Source organism: Scyliorhinus torazame, chromosome 12 (genome assembly GCF_047496885.1).
Source record: "Scyliorhinus torazame isolate Kashiwa2021f chromosome 12, sScyTor2.1, whole genome shotgun sequence".
NCBI lineage: Eukaryota > Metazoa > Chordata > Chondrichthyes > Carcharhiniformes > Scyliorhinidae > Scyliorhinus > Scyliorhinus torazame.
The window spans coordinates 88,945,779-88,964,715 of record NC_092718.1 but is presented as its reverse complement, the minus strand read 5'-3'; the positions used below and the strand labels follow the sequence as shown (position 1 = coordinate 88,964,715).

At 53.0% G+C, this 18,937-nt stretch overlaps 1 protein-coding gene across 1 annotated transcript in view; it reads left to right on the top strand.

Moving 5' to 3' along the window:
• LOC140387079 (histone-lysine N-methyltransferase PRDM7-like) overlaps window positions 1-12,195 on the top strand; it is a 145,751-nt gene extending 133,556 nt beyond the window's left edge. Inside the window, exons 10-11 of the mRNA XM_072470089.1 lie at window positions 11,472-11,668; window positions 11,878-12,195. Of these exons, the coding sequence (XP_072326190.1) occupies window positions 11,472-11,668; window positions 11,878-12,195 (515 nt within the window). The remainder of the gene's footprint in view (window positions 1-11,471; window positions 11,669-11,877) is intronic.
• The last annotated feature ends 6,742 nt before the right edge of the window (window positions 12,196-18,937 follow it).

Sequence of the window (18,937 nt, the reverse complement as noted above, 5' to 3'; positions counted from 1 at the left end):
TTGTGGCCGCTCTCGTATGTACGGGCAAGTCATGTTCTTACTGAGAGCTGAGAGGGCGGTCCACCTCGCCTTGAAAAGGGGCTCGCAGTGGGCGGGACCTACGTGGCAGTCTTGAGGTCACCGCCGAGAGGGTCATTCTCTGCAATGTCCCATCCTACCTCCCTAGGGCAGGTCCGCCTCCCCCACCTCCAACTACTGGGGGAGGTTCGTTCTGAGGTGGCGCCGCTCCCCTAGACCTGAAGGACGCCTCCCCTCAGGCACATCTACTCCTTCTGCGCCAGGCTTTCATCTTCCTCACCCGGGAGGATGTGTTAGAGGGGGGCAGCATGGTAGCACAGTGGTTAGCACAGTTGCTTCACAGCGCCAGGGCCCTAGGTTGGATTCCCAGCTTGGGTCACTGTCTGTGCGGAGTCTGCACGTTCTCTCTCTGTCTGAGTGGGTTTCCTCCGGGTGCTCCGGTTTCCTCCCACAAGTCCTGAACGACGTGCTGTTAGGTGAATCGACAATCAAATATTCCCTCTGTGCACCCGAACAGGCATCGGAATGTGTGGACTAGGGTATTTTCACGGGAACTTTATTACAGTGTGAATGTAAGCCTACTTGTGACAATAATAAACATTATTATTCCAGGTCTCCCATCTCGGAGCGACCTGCAGATTTTGGTCTGTGGATGGTAGGCGGTGCCACGCCTGCAAGAAGGTGGGACATGTGAGGAAGAACTGCCCTGCCTCCAAAGCCCCCACGCACACCAAGGCGGCTGTGGCTGGCACCGCCGCCCCCTCTCCCTCCCTTGGCATCACCACCCTGACCCTGCAGGGGGACACCACACCGGCGCCTACTGGTCAATCGACTGCCGGCGTGGAGGAGGGAGGGCATCTACCAGGCTGCTAGGCCCGAAAGACGGCCAGACGGGATTGACTCCAGATAACCCCGAACCCGTCAGCCTAGAGACCCTTGCACCCCAGAACTCCAGCCTGGGGCCACTGATACACCTGGCACCGTGGACACTCCATCTCATCCAGGGCCCATTGACGCCTCAGCCTCGGGTACTGGGCCGAGTGTCGTTTCGGCGCAGGTCAGCAAGGGTGGGGTGGGGATGGTGATGCGCGTGATCCTAAGCTGGTGCGTTCAAATCTTGAACCCGGGGGCAGAGTGTTTGAGGGAATGGGGGGAGGGCCAAGGCGAAGATGGAGGTTTCCTTGGCGCAGGCCTCCTCCGCAAATGGTGCCACTCCTTGGAGAGGGGGGAGAAAACATGACCCCCCCCCCCCCCCCCCCACCCCCCCCGGTGCAGAAGAGTGAAGACCTGACCCCTGCTCCTCGACATTCCACCGCGCCCCCGAAAGAGATTAGGCAAAGTCCATCACCTTTCAGCCCCTGTTGCAGCCCCCAGAGCAGGTCGCCTTGGAGCCGTGTGCAAGCGAGACCCCCGAGGGCTCGTTCCACCCAGTGCAATTTTGCACCCCGAGGCATTTCTTTTTACAACGCCGGAGGGCTGTGGTGGTTCCCTGACCTCAGGGTCGGAGTCGCCACCTCCCTCGGGCCTGATACCTGTAGAGGAGCCTGCGAGTGACTTCCGGTGGTGGCCATGGAGTGAGTGTCGCATATTTGTCAGCTCCCGCTTATGGTGGTCTTTTTGTGGCCTTACCCGGTTTGTTGCAGGGATTTTGGGGGCAAAAGGTGTAGGAGTGAGAGCAGAAGGGAGTGACCCCAGTTGATGGAGCTGCGGACCAGAAGTGCCCGGAAAAAAGCAAACCAGTTGGTTGAGGCGAGTGAGGAGCGGGCAACGCACGCGGAGATGGCGATGGGAAGGTCAGGGTCCGGCCCGGCGGCCGAGTGGTCGATGGACCAGTTGGTGAGCTTCTTGAACGAGAAGTTTACCCAGCAACGGAAGGAAAGTTTGGAGGACCTGGCCCGGGCGGTGGACTCGATCAAGGCGGTGGTTGACCGCGTGGAGACGAGACTGGCAGCCCAGGACAGGAGATGCGGAGGTTGGAGGACCTGGCCCGGGCGGTGGACTCGATCAAGGCGGTGTTGACCGCGTGGAGACGAGACTGGCAGCCCAGGGACAGGAGATGCGGAGGTTGGAGGACCTGGCCCGGGCGGTGGACTCGATCAAGGCGGTGGTTGACCGCGTGGAGACGAGACTGGCAGCCCAGGGACAGGCGATGCGGAGGTTGGAGGACCTGGCCCGGGCGGTGGACTCGATCAAGACGGTGGTTGACCGCGTGGAGACGAGACTGGCAGCCCAGGGACAGGCGATGCGGAGGTTGGAGGAGCTGGCGGGTGAGCATGAGGAACAGTCCACCTCGATGGCAGCAGAGATTGGGCTGATGCGAGACCAGCAGAAGCGACTACTGAGGGGATTTTGGCAGGGATTTTCAGATGTCGTGTCAGAAGTCCTGGAAGGGAGGGCGACTCCGAGTCCAGAGATGGCAATATTTTGAGTGTCGGAAGATCCGGGAGCCCAGGGGGGGAGAGAGTCTGGCGTTTTGGCCTTTGCCTCCCTGGTTTCCCGGAGATGGATTTTGTTGGGATGGAGGGACTCGGAGCTCCAGCGTGGTGTTTGGGTCAGTGATATCGCAGGGTGTCTTGGGCTAGCAAAAATTAAATTCGCCTTCAGGGGTTCACTACAAGGGTTTGCTCAGAGGTGGCAGCTGTTCATCAACTTCTTCAAGGAAAATTGACCGTCAGCAGGGTGGAGGGGGGGAACGGGATGGGGGGGGAACGAGGCGGGGGGGAGACGGGGTGGGGGGGGAAAGGGGTGGGGGGGAACGGGGTGGGGGAGGGAACGGGGCGGGGGGAACGGGCGCGGGGGGGAACGGGGTGGGGGGGAAGGGAGGCATGGAAGTGACGAATAAGGATAGGGAATCGTATGGATAGTTTGGGTCTATGCTTGGAGGCGGGAAGGGGGGGCGGTTGGGTCTGTTATTGTGGGGTTTTCGTGTGCATTGGATCTCTTTGTTTAAATGTTAAAATTGTAAATGCCTCAATCAAATATTTTCTAAAAAAAGAAGGAGCCTGCGAGGAACCCGTCTGTCCACGATCCGGGGGTGGGATTGAGGTGGATCCAGGGCTCGTTGGTGGGACCGTGCCGTCTGCCACACTCAATGTGGTGGAGTACTCGGTCCAGTCGGTGACTGCCCAGAGGAGGACGGCTGCTCGTGGGGCGCATGGGGGATGATTATGGCTCCATCTGCAGTGAGGCGGTGGATTCCCTCGTGCCCGACACTGAACATAGAACATAGAACAATACAGCGCAGTACAGGCCCTTCGGCCCACGATGTTGCACCGAAACAAAAGCCATCTAACCTACACTATGCCATTATCATCCATATGTTTATCCAATAAACTTTTTAATGCCCTCAATGTTGGCGAGTTCACTACTGTAGCAGGTAGGGCATTCCACGGCCTCACTACTCTGCGGAAAGAACCTACCTCTGACCTCTGTCCTATATCTATTACCCCTCAGTTTAAAGCTATGTCCCCTCGTGCCAGCCATTTCCATCCGCGGGAGAAGGCTATCACTGTCCACCCTATCCAACCCCCTGATCATTTTGTATGCCTCTATTAAGTCTCCTCTTAACCTTCTTCTCTCCAACGAAAACAACCTCAAGTCCATCAGCCTTTCCTCATAAGATTTTCCCTCCATACCAGGCAACATCCTGGTAAATCTCCTCTGCACCCGCTCCAAAGCCTCCATGTCCTTCCTATAATGCGGTGACCAGAACTGTACGCAATACTCCAAATGTGGCCGTACCAGAGTTCTGTACAGCTGCAACATGACCTCCCGACTCCGGAACTCAATCCCTCTACCAATAAAGGCCAACACTCCATATGCCTTCCATATGCCATCGTCCCTCATCCCCTGAGGGGTACTCCGGTATTTTCAGCATGTTAACCGTGGTCACCGAAACCCGGTGCAGCTAGCCCCCGACCGGTGGTCTGACATGGCCGTGTTCATCCGGTCTTCCCGCACCTACGTTAAAGAGGTGGGAGACGCGGAAGCAACTGAGCATCGCTGGCAGAAATCTTTCCTCGCCGGAGTCCTGAGGCAGCAGAGGGGCCCGCGCACCTCTGCTCCTTCCGAGCACTGAACAGGTGAAGGTAGCACTTTACTGACATGGAGGTGACCATATCCAGCCTCAAGGGACGCGCTCCGCAGGTTCCAGAACTTCTCAGTCCTCCGGGACGGTAAGTAAGCGTCGTGCTTCCTGCAAGAAACCCACACCGTTCTGGGAGATGTAACCACATGGCTCCTGGAGTGGCGAGGCGTGGGGTGGGGGGGGGGGGGGCGGGGGGGCGGGGTCAACCTCACATTTAGGCGGAGTGACTATCTTGGCCCCACATTTTCAGCCGGAGATCATGGGGGTCAAGGAGCCAGTGCCAGGCCGGTTGCTGCACCTGACGGTGAGCCAGTGGGTCGAGGTTCTTCACTTTGTGAATGTCTACGCTTCCCAGGCTAGCCATCAGCAGCCAACCTTCTTCGATCAAGTGTCCACTCATCTTGACACCATTGCTGCGGGCGAGTGCATGGGGGGGGGGGGGGGGGGGGGATTTAATTGCACCCTCGGCCCTGTCTCGCGCTCAGTCGCGGTCCATGTACTTGATGTGTTGGGTACACTGGATCTGTGGAGACTGCGTTTACCTTAGCAGTAACATAGACAGGCTACAAACACTTGTAATAGTACAACTCTATTTTATTTAACTAAGAGCTGTTAAACATACTTGCACTGTGGGTCGACACGATGTTAGATTGACTGAAGACCTATGCCTAACCTGACCAGCCTATACTGCTAGCACATGGTGGATGTTTGTGCTACTGACTGCGGTCTCTGTCTCTCTCAGAGGCTGCATCCCGAATGAGAGGGAAAACTAGTGCCCTCTGTCTTTATAGTGACTGTGCCGTAACTGGTGATTGGCTGCTGTGTTGTGTGTGTTGATTGGTCTTGCAGTGTGTCAGTCAGTGTGTGTCTCTGCACCATCATATACTGATGTGTCTATTATGACAATACTAGCAGTTTAATAACCTGCTGCTGGAGGACAAGCTGTTCCTGGGCTCATTTTGTCGCTTCTGGACCGGCTGGAGAAGGAAGTGGGGGGCTTCCCCTCCTTGAGACTATGGTAGGACGTGGGCAAGACTCATGTGCGTACCTTCTGTCAGGAATATGCGAGGGAGTCGACAAAGAGGCGGAAATCCAGGGTTGAGGAGTTGGAGAAGGAGGTGCTCGACCTGGAGTCACGTCTCGGTCAGGCTGATGAGGACCCAGCCCTGCTGCTGGTGTACAGAGAGAAGAAGGACGCGCTGCGGGACCAGCAACTTGTCGAGTCCTGGGGCGCATGTGTGAGGTCGCGGACCTAGATCCTCACGGACATGGTCCGCAGCTCCCCCTTCTTCTACTCGCTGGAAAAAAGGTGCGAGGTCCGTCAGCAGCTCCTTACGCTGCTGGCTGAATGCGGGTCCCTCGTCTCGGATCCGGAGAAGGTTCAGACCCAAATTCGAAGCTTCTACTGCGCCCTCTTCTCTCCGGATCCGTCCAGCGAGGATGCTTGTGGAGATTTGTGGGAGGACCTGCCGCAGGTCGGCCCAGCGGGCGCTGGGAGGCTTGGTACCCCATAAGCCTGGGGGAGCTGACCAGCGCCCTTGACAGCCTGTCCAGGGGCAAAACCCCAGGGCTGGACCAGCTCAATGTGGAGTTCTTCAGGGTGTTCTGTGATATCCTGGGGGAAGACTATGCAGGGGTCCTGGGGGAATGTATCGTGACAGGGGAGATGCCCCTCTCATGGCACACAGCCACCGTTACCTTGCTGCCAAAGGGGGCGGATCTCCGTAACCTTAAAAACTGGCGCCCGGTCTTCCTCCTCAGCACGGATTACAAGATTTTCACCAAGGTGATGTGTTTGCCCTTGGCACCGTGCAGGGCCACATGATCCACCCTGACCAGTCCTACATGGTCCCGGGCCGCACAATGCACAACAGCATCCATCTGTTCCAGGACCTTGTCCATCATTCCCAGAGGGCCATCATGTCCCCTGATCAGGAAAAGGCGTTCGACAGGATGGATCACGAAAAGTTATTCGGGACTCAGCAAGCATTCGGGTTCGGGACGCAATTCGTTGCCCGGGTCCGAGTTCCGTATACTGCCGCAGTGTGTCATTAAGGTTAGTGGGTCCCAGGTTTGATTCCTGGCTTGGGTCACTATCTGCACAGACAGTGACCCAAGCCAGGAATCGAACCTGGGACCCTGGAGCTGTGAAGCAACTGTGCTAACCACTGTGCCACCGTGCTGCCTTCCTGCAGAGGAGGTTGTCGGGACTGCTTCTGCGTGGACCAGGCATAGGGGTGATCCTCTTGGCTTAATCTGGTGATGTGCTGCTCACGTTCACCGACCCTGCTGACCTGCGGAGGATGTGAGAGTGCCAGGCTGTGTACTCAACCGCGTCCTCTGTCAGGGTCAAGTGATCCAAGTGTTCCGGACTTAGTCGGTCCGTGGCAAATGGACCCCCTCCCAGAGGAGATCAGGCCTTTCACCTGGTGCAGGACCAGCCTCCTCTACTCGGGAGTCCATCTTTGCCTGGCAGAGGAATGCTGGCTGGCTAACTGGCAGGAGCTGGAGACCAAGGTCACCGCTCGCTTGAGACGCTGGACAGGACTGCTCTCAGTGCTGTCTTGCAGGGGCCGAGTTCTTGTCATAAACCAGCTGATAGTCTCTCTGTTGTGGTACCGGCTGGTCACATTGACTCCTCCCCGACTTTGTCACAAAGATCCAGACAATGCTTGTAGAGTTCTTCTGGGACAAGAGACTGCACTGGGTCGCTGCTGAGATTCTGAGTCTCCCGCTTAGGGAGGGCAGCCAGGTGCTGGTGAGCTTTCACACCCAGGTGGTGACCTTCTGCCTTCAGACCCTGCAGCGGTACCTTTACATTGAGCCCCCTCCATGATGCTTTGACCTGGCGATGCATTTCTTCCGCCAGGTGCACGGCCTGAATTATGATGTCAGGAGTGGTGGCTGTCATCAGGGAGGCGCTGCTCAGGAATCCGTTCCTCCACCAAAACCATTTTGACTGGCTGGAGGAGGAGCGTGCTGAGGCTGCCGGGTGACCAGGATCGGGGACGTGTTGGGTGACGGAGAAGTGGGCTGGATGATTGTAGTAGGGGAAATGGAGAATCTGAGGTACACATGGGGCAGCAGGGAAGAGGATGCCTGGGAAGGGTTAACCTGACAGTCTCCAAGACCCAAATGTGGACAAACACAAATTAGCATCGGACAAGCAGGCGTACTTCAGGTAACACATTTCCAAAGTCTTAGCAACAGGGACTACTCGGAAACGTTTAGCCTGTCTCCGGCATGTCAGGAAAGGGCATTGTGCAAATACCCTTCTGCAAGTACCAGGGAGATTGGACAATCACCACTCATAACGGACTGATTATCTAAAAAACATTCCTTTGTATTGTAAAGCAGGTGGACAAGATGTATCCACCGAACGATTAGAAGTAAAGCATGTATGACTATGTATCCACGTCATCCAATCAGGAGAATGATTGTAACCTAATCAAGTTACCGGTATCGATAATCGGTTGTATTGTATTACTTTGAATTGCTTTGTATTCCTTTGAATCAGTCCAAACAGTGTAAAGAAATGTAAACAAGCTTTGTGTGGCAGAGCGACTTGGACCAGGCGAGAGCTACAACAGCCGGGTTTCCTCTCTCTCGCATGCATGAGGCATGAAAAGACATTTTGTTAAAGTTCCATATGGTCTGAAGAACTCAACTCATTAACTCCGCTAACAATTTGGCGCTGCGAACAGGGTACTGTACTGGACGACCGGTGACTAAGTGTAGAAGCCAAGTATTTGAAATACTTGGCTTCTACACTAAGTGGCTCCAATTCGGGTGAGTACGTTTAAATTACCACCATAGCTAGGCGAGCGATTCCACACGAGTCGTTGGCCGGCTGTGAGTTGCGGTACAAAAGAACTATGCGGCGGAAGGGTTTGATCCTGTGAGCTTTAAGATAATTGTAAAAGGGGATACCACGGTATATAAGTAAGGGTAAATAAGTAGGATATATAAGTAAAAGATAAGACAAAGGAGAATTCCGCGAGTGGGATGAGCCATGAAGGAGAATTCCGCAAGAGTAGAGGGTATATGGTCGGCTGCAATGGCCAGGAGTGACAAGGCAGGCCCCGGTGTGGGGGATCTACAATGGGGGCCCGAGGGATTGTACCTGGATCACCCAGCAGGGAGGGGGGAGTAAAGACATCCTCTTTCCAGCTTTTAGATTAACGGTACGAATGCCCTTGGGAGAGGCAGTCCAAATTGGACACTGATCACCCTGATTAAACAAGGACCGAAAAACTAGGAGAGGAAAGACAGTGTTATTGGTGCGGAATAAAAGGACACTTTGCTAGGGAATGCAATGATAAGAGGGAACCGAAGCAGGGTCCACAGAGTTGTCATAATTGTTGAAAGTTAGAGCATGACCAGGGGGATTGCTGGGCTAAAGGAGGAGGCAAGGAAGGTCAGGGACCCCGAGCAATAAAGAGTAGTGGAGGGTCGGGGGCCCCGGATCAGTGGTACAGGACCTTTTAATGGCCTTTTTCCTCTGTCAGTTTCTGCATAAGTCTGAGCTGTAGCTTTTGTATATTTGCAGGCTGTAGCCTGTCTGTGCTCAGGTTTGGCCAAATTTCCCATCGGTCTTTGCGGGCGGCCACTTTAGATGGTCACAGTGTGTAAAACCGCAATGGGAACTATATTGGGGATAGACTGGCTTGAACAACTGCGAGCAATAATTGATACAAGAACCCAAAGCATTGAGTGGGGGAAGCCATGCTCCGTAGACCGGTGGGGAAGGAAGGCACGGCACTATGTCCAAACCATTGCTTCAGTCACAACGGAATGGGAGTAACAGGGAATATGGGGGGGTAATAGCACAGACCTACTTAGTGGTATTGGGCAAGCAAGATTGTGAGAGGTTTGAGGTGCCCCCAATCACCATAGAGGGAGAGCCACAATAGCCACACCGGCAGTACCCATAAAACAGGAGGCCATAAATGTTGTGCGGGTTATAATGCAGGGACTACAGAAACAGGGAATTGTGAGAAGCTTCCACTCACCCAGAAACCCCCCAATCTGGCCAGTTAGAAAACCAGACAGTTCGTACCAGTTGAGGATATCTTACACGAGCCTGAACAAATATGCGGTAAGGGACTATCCATTGTGGCGAAAGTGACCACAATATGGAGTAACCTCAGCCCGGAACAAAATTTATTCTCAGTATTGGACATCGCAAATGGGTTCTGGTCCATCCCAATGTGGGAGGGACATCGTTGATAAATTGGCATTTTCTGTAGGGAAACAGCAGTACACCTGGACTAGATTACCCCAAGGGTTCCACAACAGCCTGGTCATATTCCACAGGCATATGATCCAAGTAACAGTCCAGATAGACCTCAGCGGGACACAGAGTAGCATACTCCAGTATGGAGATGATATCCTGATAGCCTTCCAGGAGGAACAAGACCACCTGTCACCCTCACCCAGACTCTAGCGACCATCCAGAGAGCTGGCCTTAAGATCAACTCTAAGAAAGCACAGTTGGGACAAAACGAAGTGTTATCCGTGGGACACCAGATCACACAGGGGGAGAGAAAAATACCAATAGAAAGGAAGAAAGCCATCTTTGAAATGCCCAAACCACAGACCATAAGAGGGGTCAGGCAAGCACTGGGGCTATTCCACTATTGTAGGAGCTTTGTATGGAATTACTCCGAACTTGCTGAGCCTTTGCAAGTACTGACCGGGGGTTAAACAGTCCCGAGAGTGTGTAGAATGGGGGCTGGAGCAGATAAAACATACCCTCACCTCCGCCCCAGCCTTGGGCTACCATATTTAGCCAAGCCCTTCCACTTGTATTGTGGCAATCAGGGGGGACAGTACACAAAGCAGGAGTGGGCCAGAAACACGGGGATAGGACGCGGCCAGTGGCAGATTACTCCGCAAAACGTAATCCTGTAGTGGCAGGGTTACACCAAAGCGCGCAGGCATTAGACAGGTATCCGAACCCGTAGTGCTTTTTAAACCCATTATCCTCCACTCCCCTCACTCCATATTGCAGCTATTAGAAGCAAGGAAGCTGAGGGCAGTTTCAGACAGGCGCTGGGCCAAGTGTCAAAGTGTGCTACTCCTGGGGGACAAGCATTTACAGATAATAAAAGACTCAGCCCTTAACCCCGCAGCCATGATAGTTAAAGAGGGTACGGAACATAGTTGTTTCGAGGAAGTCGATGAGGGTGAGAGTGGCGGGATAACAGAAGATCCGTTGGAAGGAAAGGATGTAGTAGAATTATATGTAGATGGGTCTAGGAGATACTGTGAGGGGGTCCCACGGACCGAATGGGTGGTAGTGGACAGAACCCTCACAGTACTAAGAGGGAGTCAGATCCCGGGGACTCAGTCAGCTCCAGTGGCAGAACTAACAGCCCTCACCGAAGCATTGCGATTTGCTAAGGGAAAGAAGGAGAACATTGATACCGACAGCCGGTCCGCATTCGGGGTAGTGCATGACTATAGAATAGCTTGGGCTAGGCGGGGGTACATAACCTCCTCAGGGCGGCATGTGCAGCATGAGAATCGCCTGAGGGATGCAGGCAAAGCGCAGTGTGGTCTGTGCCCAATGTGAGCCGGGAAAGTCTCCCAGGATAAGGCTGGGGTATCAACCACAGGGGCCGTGGGAACAGTTATAGATAGACTTTACCGGACCCCTCCCCCAGTCTCAGAATAAACAATACTGCCTGGTGCTGATAGACGGATTCACCCGGTGGGTGGAGGCATTCCCCTGCAGGGGCTGCTCAGCCGGGACTGTTGCTAGGATACTTGCAGAGGAAGTCATTCCACGGTGGGGTGTCCCATTGCAGCTAGATTCGGACCAGGGCAATCACTTTACGGGAAAAATAATGAAGCAGTCTTGTGGCCGGGGTGAAGGTTTTACCTGCCTTACTGATGAAAATGAGAGCCACCAGGGCTAGAGGGACGGGACTGACACCTGTTATATTATTCTTTGCTAATATATCGTTACTCTTTGCTTCGCAATCCAGAATGGTCTGATGGTGTGATTATAAATAAACCACCAATCTCTAACTTAAAGCAAAACTGATTTATTGAATAACGATTGATTAATATTGAGTTCACACACTCCACAGAATTATAACTAGCAATCAAATAATCTATATTAAAGTAATAACTAATTTAAACTACACATGCTGCTTCAACCTATCTTAACTATGCTGTGATATATCTCTCTCTCTTCCACTCTACTGTCTAGAAGCTCCCAAGATCCCCTGAGTTCTTATATTTATAGTGGGAACTAGTGGTGCCCTCTAGTGGTTGTACTATGCTGAGATGTAATAATTAACCCTTTACTTGTCTACATATACACATATCATTACAACACCCTTTGAGTTAATGACAGGGAGGGCCAGGACGCTTCCCGAGGAAAAAGTAACAGGAAACGCGGAGGTTTGTAAAGGAAAGAGTATTCGGTTTGTCAGACACTTAGCCGAGCAACTGCACAGCCTAAAAGAGGAGGTGATAGATATGCAGAGAATTAAAGATTGGGAAAAGGAAAAAGAGTGCATCAAAACCCAAAACCCCCAAGGTGGGGACAAGGTAATGGTTAAGGTGCTTCCCGGGCGAGCAGGTTTGCAGCCCCGATGGGTAGGACCCAATGGGGTGATTGTTGCAGGAGATACCTGCGCCCTGATAGATATGAGAGGCTCGCCGAGGTGGAAACATTATACACAAGTAAAGTTATAAAAGGAACCAAAAGGTGCTTAACGTCCCCCTGGCTGGTGGGACTAATGTTATCTTTATTCTAGGTTCCTCCTTCCTTTGATGACCCTTGCGAGGACCTGGGAGGCACCGACCGTGTATGTAAATGGGGAAACCTGTTTGTGCCCGGGGCAATACGTCCAGCTTCCCGTAGGGGCATCCAGCGAGTGGATGAAGAAGCCAGACACCTGGATTTTGGACCGAGTGACCCCTGTCAGCCACTGGACACGAGACATCACGCCGATATGGGGAAAAACCTACAACAAATGAACTGTCATCGTACCTCTCGAGAAGCCCAGAATGCCGATTCGAATCAAGGACCCAGGCTGCGGACGGGTGGACAGGAACTGGGGATCGGATGTTGAAAAACACTCGACAGGATAGCGTTTCCTCCACGAAATGGTTCCCTACCCCATTGGACCTCGGGTTAAAGTCTGAGCTAGACTCAGAGGGACATCTGATCATTAAAGGGCTATACGATGTACATATGGGATTGGGGATGTGGGGGTTACACATGTAACATTACAGGGCCGGGACGGGGAATATGGCTAATCAGTCCATACGTAAACCTAACAGCAGGATGGGCCTTTGTGTGGGAGCCTGGTCTTGAAGGCCAAGACTGTCAGGAACACTGCACATATGTAATCGATGGATTAGGATGCAGCAATTTTAGGTGTTTTAATCTTAGTACTTGTGGATATCAAAAGCCTCCCCGATGCCCTCAGTTGCTTGGACTCCCCCCGGACGGATTAGTTAAGATTGGGAAAGGTAAGACCCTATTGCACGATGTCACCATGGTGTCGTTAGAAACTACATGGAGCCTCACAGGGTTGTTACCAGCCCTACACTCTAAGCACCACGACCATCCCAGTGCCATCAGGTAGGCAAAAACCAGGCTGTAGGAGACCATAGACAAAGAACAATACAGCACAGGGACAGGCCCTTCGGCCCTCCAAGCCTGTACCGACCATGGTACCTACCTAAACTAAAACCATATGCACTTACAGAGCCCATATCGTTCCATTCCCACCCTATTCATATATTTGTCTAGATGCCCCTTAAATGCCGCTATCGTATCTGCTCCCACACCTCCCCAAGCAGCACCTTCCATATATTTACCACCCTCTGTGTAAAAACGTGTCTCACACATCTAGATAATCCCCCCCAAGGATACATTATCCTTCCCCACAATCCTCCCATAGACCGCCGACACCACCCCATTCTTCATTCCCCCTGCCACCTATACCTCTTCCAACAACGAGGGAGCCGGCACCATCGGGAAGCTCTGCACCTCCTTCCTGGCAAAGTCCCAGGGCTGCAGCTACCAATACTTCCCCCTGCCCCAATCCATATTTCTCCCCCAACTCCTCCAGCGTCGCAAAAGGACCGCTCAGGAACAGGTCTTTAAATACCCTGACCCTCCCTCACCTCCAATCTCCGAAACCTCCCATCCCACTTCCCTGGCTCAAACCTGTGGTTCATCCTAATCGGCATCTCTCTTGACCCCGCCCACAACTTGAAGTGCTGCCTCCAGATCTTCAACATTGCTGCCACCACCGGACTCCCCGAATATTTACCCGGGGCCGCGGAAGCGGCGCTGTTGCCAACGCCCTCAGCCCCGACCCCTGCACAGACTCTCTTCCATTCTAATCCACTGGGACTCCCCCGCCCTCTCTGCAGAACTTCCTCCCTAACCCTGGCTATCTTCCCCCCACAAATAAAGAGGTGATCAACTTATCCACCTCCTTGAAAAATGCCTTCAGCAAAAAGATCAGCAGGCACTGAAATACAAACAAAAATCACGGCAGCTCATACATTTTAATCACCTGAACCCGCCCTGCCAGCGACAGAGGGAGACTATCCCACCTTGCCAACTCCGCCTTCACCCTCCCCACCAAGCTAGTAAGATAGAACCTACGGAGCCCCCCTCAGTCCCGCGCTATTTGCACCCCCAGATATCTAAAGTGGGTTACCGCCCTGTGGAATGGCAGCCCCCCCTCACCCCCTCCCCCACTCCCGGCCGAGCCACTGCAAAGTATTCAAAGTTTTTCCAGGTTTAATTTAGACCCCGAAAAGGACCAAAACCTTCGGAGAAGCTGCAATATGCCCCCCATCGACGCACTCGGCTCTGACACAGACAGTAATAGATCATCCACGTACAGAGACAACCTATGTTCCAATCCCCCCGCAACACACTATTTCCTTCCACACCCCCAAACTCCTCAGTGCGATGGACAAATGCTCAATCACTTTTCTTTAAAAAAATATTTGTATTGAAGTATTTGCAAAATGTTTATAACAATAACAGAAGCAATAATAATAACATAAACATGAACATAGTAAAATAGACATTTCCCACCCGACCCCTTCTGTACATCCCTTAAACATATTGCACCAACCCCCAACCCCCCCTCCCCCCCCAATCCCCGCCCCCCGCCCTTTCGGACTGCTGCTTCTGCCGACATTTTAATTTTCTCCGAGAAAGTAGACGAACGGCTGCCACCTCCGAGAGAACCCCAGCATTGACTCTCTTGTTATCGGCGAGGCGTGCTCAGAACCCCAAAATGTATCATGGAGTTCAACCAACCTCTCCCTTTAATGTATTTGTTGCTTTTCCGAGCACACGGCTTGTTCCCTAGGCGTGGGATTACAATCATGGACACGTGGTTTTTTAAACACAAAACAATGTTTATTCCATGAATTCAACTTAACATCTTAAATAAACATTGGATCTCTCAACACCCCTTACTTCAAAGATAACGCCGAAAATATTGCAACAGTAAATAATTCCTCAAAATGATCCTTCAAACTTCCATGAGCCTAAACACCTTTAAACAGAATCACATCAGGTTAAAGGTTTTACTATTATGAGTTTAAATCACCCGAATGATCCAGAGATAGTCTTTCATGTCAGACACTCACTGCAAATACAGACACTCCGAAACTCTTTTTTCAAACTGCAAAACTGCAGCTCTCTGGAAACACACAGGCACACACAAGCTGCTTTTCCAAACTGAAACTTCCAAAATGGCTGACCTGAGCTAAGCCCCACCCACTCTCTGACATCACTGTTTTCTTAAAGGTACATTGCTTAAACATCCATGTCTTAAAGGTACTCTCACGTGACACTCTCAAGGCAAACTTTATTTTCTCCAGCTTGAGAAACCCAGCCATGTCACTGAGTCAAGTCTCCACACTTGGGGGTTTGGAGTACCTCCACATTAAAAGGATCTGTCTCCAGGCTACCAGGCAGGCAAAGGCAGAACGTAGGCCTCTTTCATGCCCTGAACTCCCGGATCTTCTGACACTCCAAAGATCGCTACCTCCGGACTCGGCACCACCCACGTGTCTAACACCCTGGACATTGCCTTAGCAAAACCCTGCCAAAACCCTCTAAGCTTCGGGCATGCCCAAAACATCTGGACATGGTTTGCTGGGCTTCCCGTACACCTCACACATCTATCTTCTCCCCCGAAAAACTTGCTCATCCTCGCCGCCGTCGTGTGTGCCCGGTGGACCACTTTAAACTGGATTAGACTGAGCCTGGCACATGATGAGGAGGAATTAACCCTGCTTAGGGCATCCGCCCACAGAACCGCCTCTAACTCTCCACCTAACTCCTCCTCCCACTTGCCCTTCAGTTCCTCCACCAGGGTCTCCTCCGCCTCCAACAACTCCTGATAGACATCTGACACCTCCCCTTCCCCCACCCAGGTACCAGAGACTACTCTATCCTGTATTCCCTGTGGCGGCAACAGTGGAAAAACCAACACCTGTTTCCTCAGAAAGTCCCGCACTTGCAGATAGCTGAAACCATTCCCCGGCGGCAGCTTGAACTTATCCTCTAGCGCCTTCAGACTGCGAAAACTCCCACCTGTAAATAGGTCTCCCATCCTCCTAATTCCTGCTCTCTGCCAGCTCCGGAACCCGCCATCTATCCTGCCCGGTGCGAACCTGTGGTTATTGCAAATTGGGGTCCATATCGACGTACGCTCCACCCTCTTGTATCTCCTCCACAGCCCCCAGATCTTCAGTGCCGCTACCACCACCGGGCTAGTGGAGTAACGGGCTGGCGAGAATGGCAGAGTTGCCAATGCTCCCAAACTGGTGCCTTTAAATGACCCGCCTCCATCCGCTTCCATGCCGACCCCCCCCATTGCCCACTTCCTAATCATCACTATATTAGCCACCCAGTAGTAGTTACAGAAGTTCAGCAGTGCCAACCCACCCTCCCCCGACTGCGCCCCAACAACATCTTCTTCACCCGCGGGGTTTTATTCGCCCACACAAAGCCCAAAATAATCTTGTTCACCCGCTTGGAAAAGGCCTTAGGGATGAAGATGTGGAGGCACTGAAAAACAAACTGAAATCTGGGGAAGACCGTCATTTTCACGGTCTGTACCCTCCCCGCCAACGATAGCGGGAGCATATCCCATCTTTTAAAGTCCCCTTCCATTTGTTCTACCAGCCAGGTTAGGTTCAGCTTGTGTAGTGGCTCCCATTTCCGAGCCACCTGTATTCCCAGGTAGTGAAAGCTCCTCTCTACCATCCTAAGCAGCAGCTCCTTCAGTCTCCTCTCCTGCTCCCTTGCATGGATCACGAACAATTCACTTTTTCCCATGTTCAATTTATACCCCGAAAACTTGCCAAATTCCCCCAAGATCTGCATAACCTCCCCCATCCCCTCCACCAGGTCAGAGATATACAGGAGCAGATCGCCCGCATAGAGCAAAACCCGATGCTCCACCTCCCCCCGAACCAGCCCCTGCCAATTCCTTGACGCTCTCAGTGCCATGGCCAACGGCTCTATAGCCAGAGCAAACAGCAACGGGGAGAGCTGGCACCCCTGCCTCGTCCCTCGGTGTAGCTTAAAATACCCCGACCTCAGCCGGTTCGTACGCACACTCGCTACAGGCACCTGGTAGAGCAATCGCACCCAGCCAATAAAGCCCTCACCAAACCCAAACCTTCCCAGCATCTCCCACAAATACTCCCACTCCACCCAATCAAAAGCCTTCTCCGCATCCATCGCTACCACCACCTCCGCCTCCTCTCCTTCTGAGGGCATCATAATAACATTGAAAAGCCTCCGGACGTTGGCATTGAGCTGTCTACCCTTAACAAATCCAGTTTGGTCCTCCCCTATCATCCCGGGACGCAGTCTTCTATCCTAGTGGCCAAAATCTTAGCCAGCAGCTTGGCATCTACGTTCAAAAGCGAAATCGGCCTGTCTGACCCACATTGCTCCGGATCCTTCTCTCGTTTAACAATGAGTGAATGTGAGGCCTATGACATTGTTAGGGGGAGGATTCCCTTCTCTCTCGCCTCATTAAAAGTCCTCACCAGCAGTGGGCACAACATCTCTGAGAACATCTTATAAAATTCTACCGGGTAACCGCCCGGCCCCGGAGCCTTGCCCGACTGCATGCCCTCCGGCCCTTTAACAAATTCCTCTGCCTCAATTGGGGCCCTCAGTCCCTCCACCAGATCCTCCTCCACCCTCGGAAACCTCAACTGATCTAGGAATTGCCTCATCCCTTCTTCTCCAGCCGGGGGTTCCAACTCATACAATTTACTGTAAAATTCTTTAAAAACTTCGGTCAACCCCCCTGGTTCCAAGACCACGTTACCCTCCCTATTCCTAACTCTCCCAATCTTCCTGGCCGCCTCTCTCTTCCTGAGCTGGTGCGCCAGCATCCTGCTCGCCTTTTCCCCGTACTCGTAAACCGCCCCCCTTGCCTTCCTCAACTGCTCCACCGCTCTCCCTGTGGTCAACAACTCAAATTCTGCCTGTAGCTTCCGGCGCTCCCTCAGGAGCCCAGCGTCCGGGGCCTCAGCATATCTCCTATCCACTTGAAGTATCTCCTCCGCTAATCTCTTCCTCTCCGCCCATTCCTTCTTTTCTCTATGGGACCGAATCAAAATTAGTTCCCATCTTACAACCGCCTTCAGAGCCTCCCAAACCATCGCTGCTGATATCTCTCCTTTGTCATTTGTTTCCAGCCAATTCTGGATGGACTTATTCACCTGCCCGCAGACCGCTTCGTCTGCTAACAACCCTTCATCTAATGTCCACAACGGGCACTGCCCTCTCTCCTCACTCAACCGCAAATCCACCCAATGTGGGGCATGATAAGAGACTGCAATCGCCGAGTATTCCGTCCCTGCCACCTTCGGAATTAGCGCCCTGCTCAGAACAAAAAATCAATACGGGAGTAAACTTTACGGACATGAGAAAAAAACGAAAACTCCTTCGCCCTCGGCCGCTCGAATCTCCACGAATCTACACCCCCCCCCCACCTGCTCCATAAAACTCCTCAATTCCTTTGCCGCGGCAGGCCTCCTCCCAGTCCTCGATTTTGACCGGTCCAGTTTGGGATCAATGACCGTGTTAAAGTCCCCCCCCCCCCATGATCAGGTTGTGAGACTCCAAGTCCGGGATCTTGCCTAACACCCGCCTCAGAAATCCCACATCGTCCCAGTTCGGAGCATATATGTTCACGAGCACCACTCGTAAACCCTCCAACCTCCCACTCACCATGATATATCTACCCCCCTTATCTGCCACAATTCTTCCAGCCTCAAACACCACTCGCTTACTGATCAATATTGCTACCCCCCTGGTCTTTGAGTCCAACCCAGAGTGAAACACCTGATCAACCAAACCCTTTCTCAATCTCGTCTGATCTATAATCTTGAGATGTGTCTCCTGAAGCATTGCCACGTCTGCCTTCGGCCCCTGTAAATGCGTGAAAACGTTAGCCCTTTTGACCGGCCCATTCAAACCCCTCACATTCCACGGAATAAGTCTGGACGGGGGGCTGCCACTTCCCCCCTCCCCCCCCCCCACCCCCTCCCCCCCCCGGCCCGCCCCCCCCTGCCGACTAGCCATAACCTTTTTTTGGCCAGTCTCGAGCACGCGCCCCCCGCTTCCCCGAGCACCCCCATGAGCATCAGCCGTTCCCGACCTCCCATTTGGTCCCCAATGATAGTTCCTCCCCTGTCAGCAAAGCAGCCTCCCCCTCCCCAAAGAAGCACCCGAAACCTAATCCCCCAGGTCAAGCACCGACTTAGCACTTAGTCACCCCGCACTACGCTTCGGAGAGT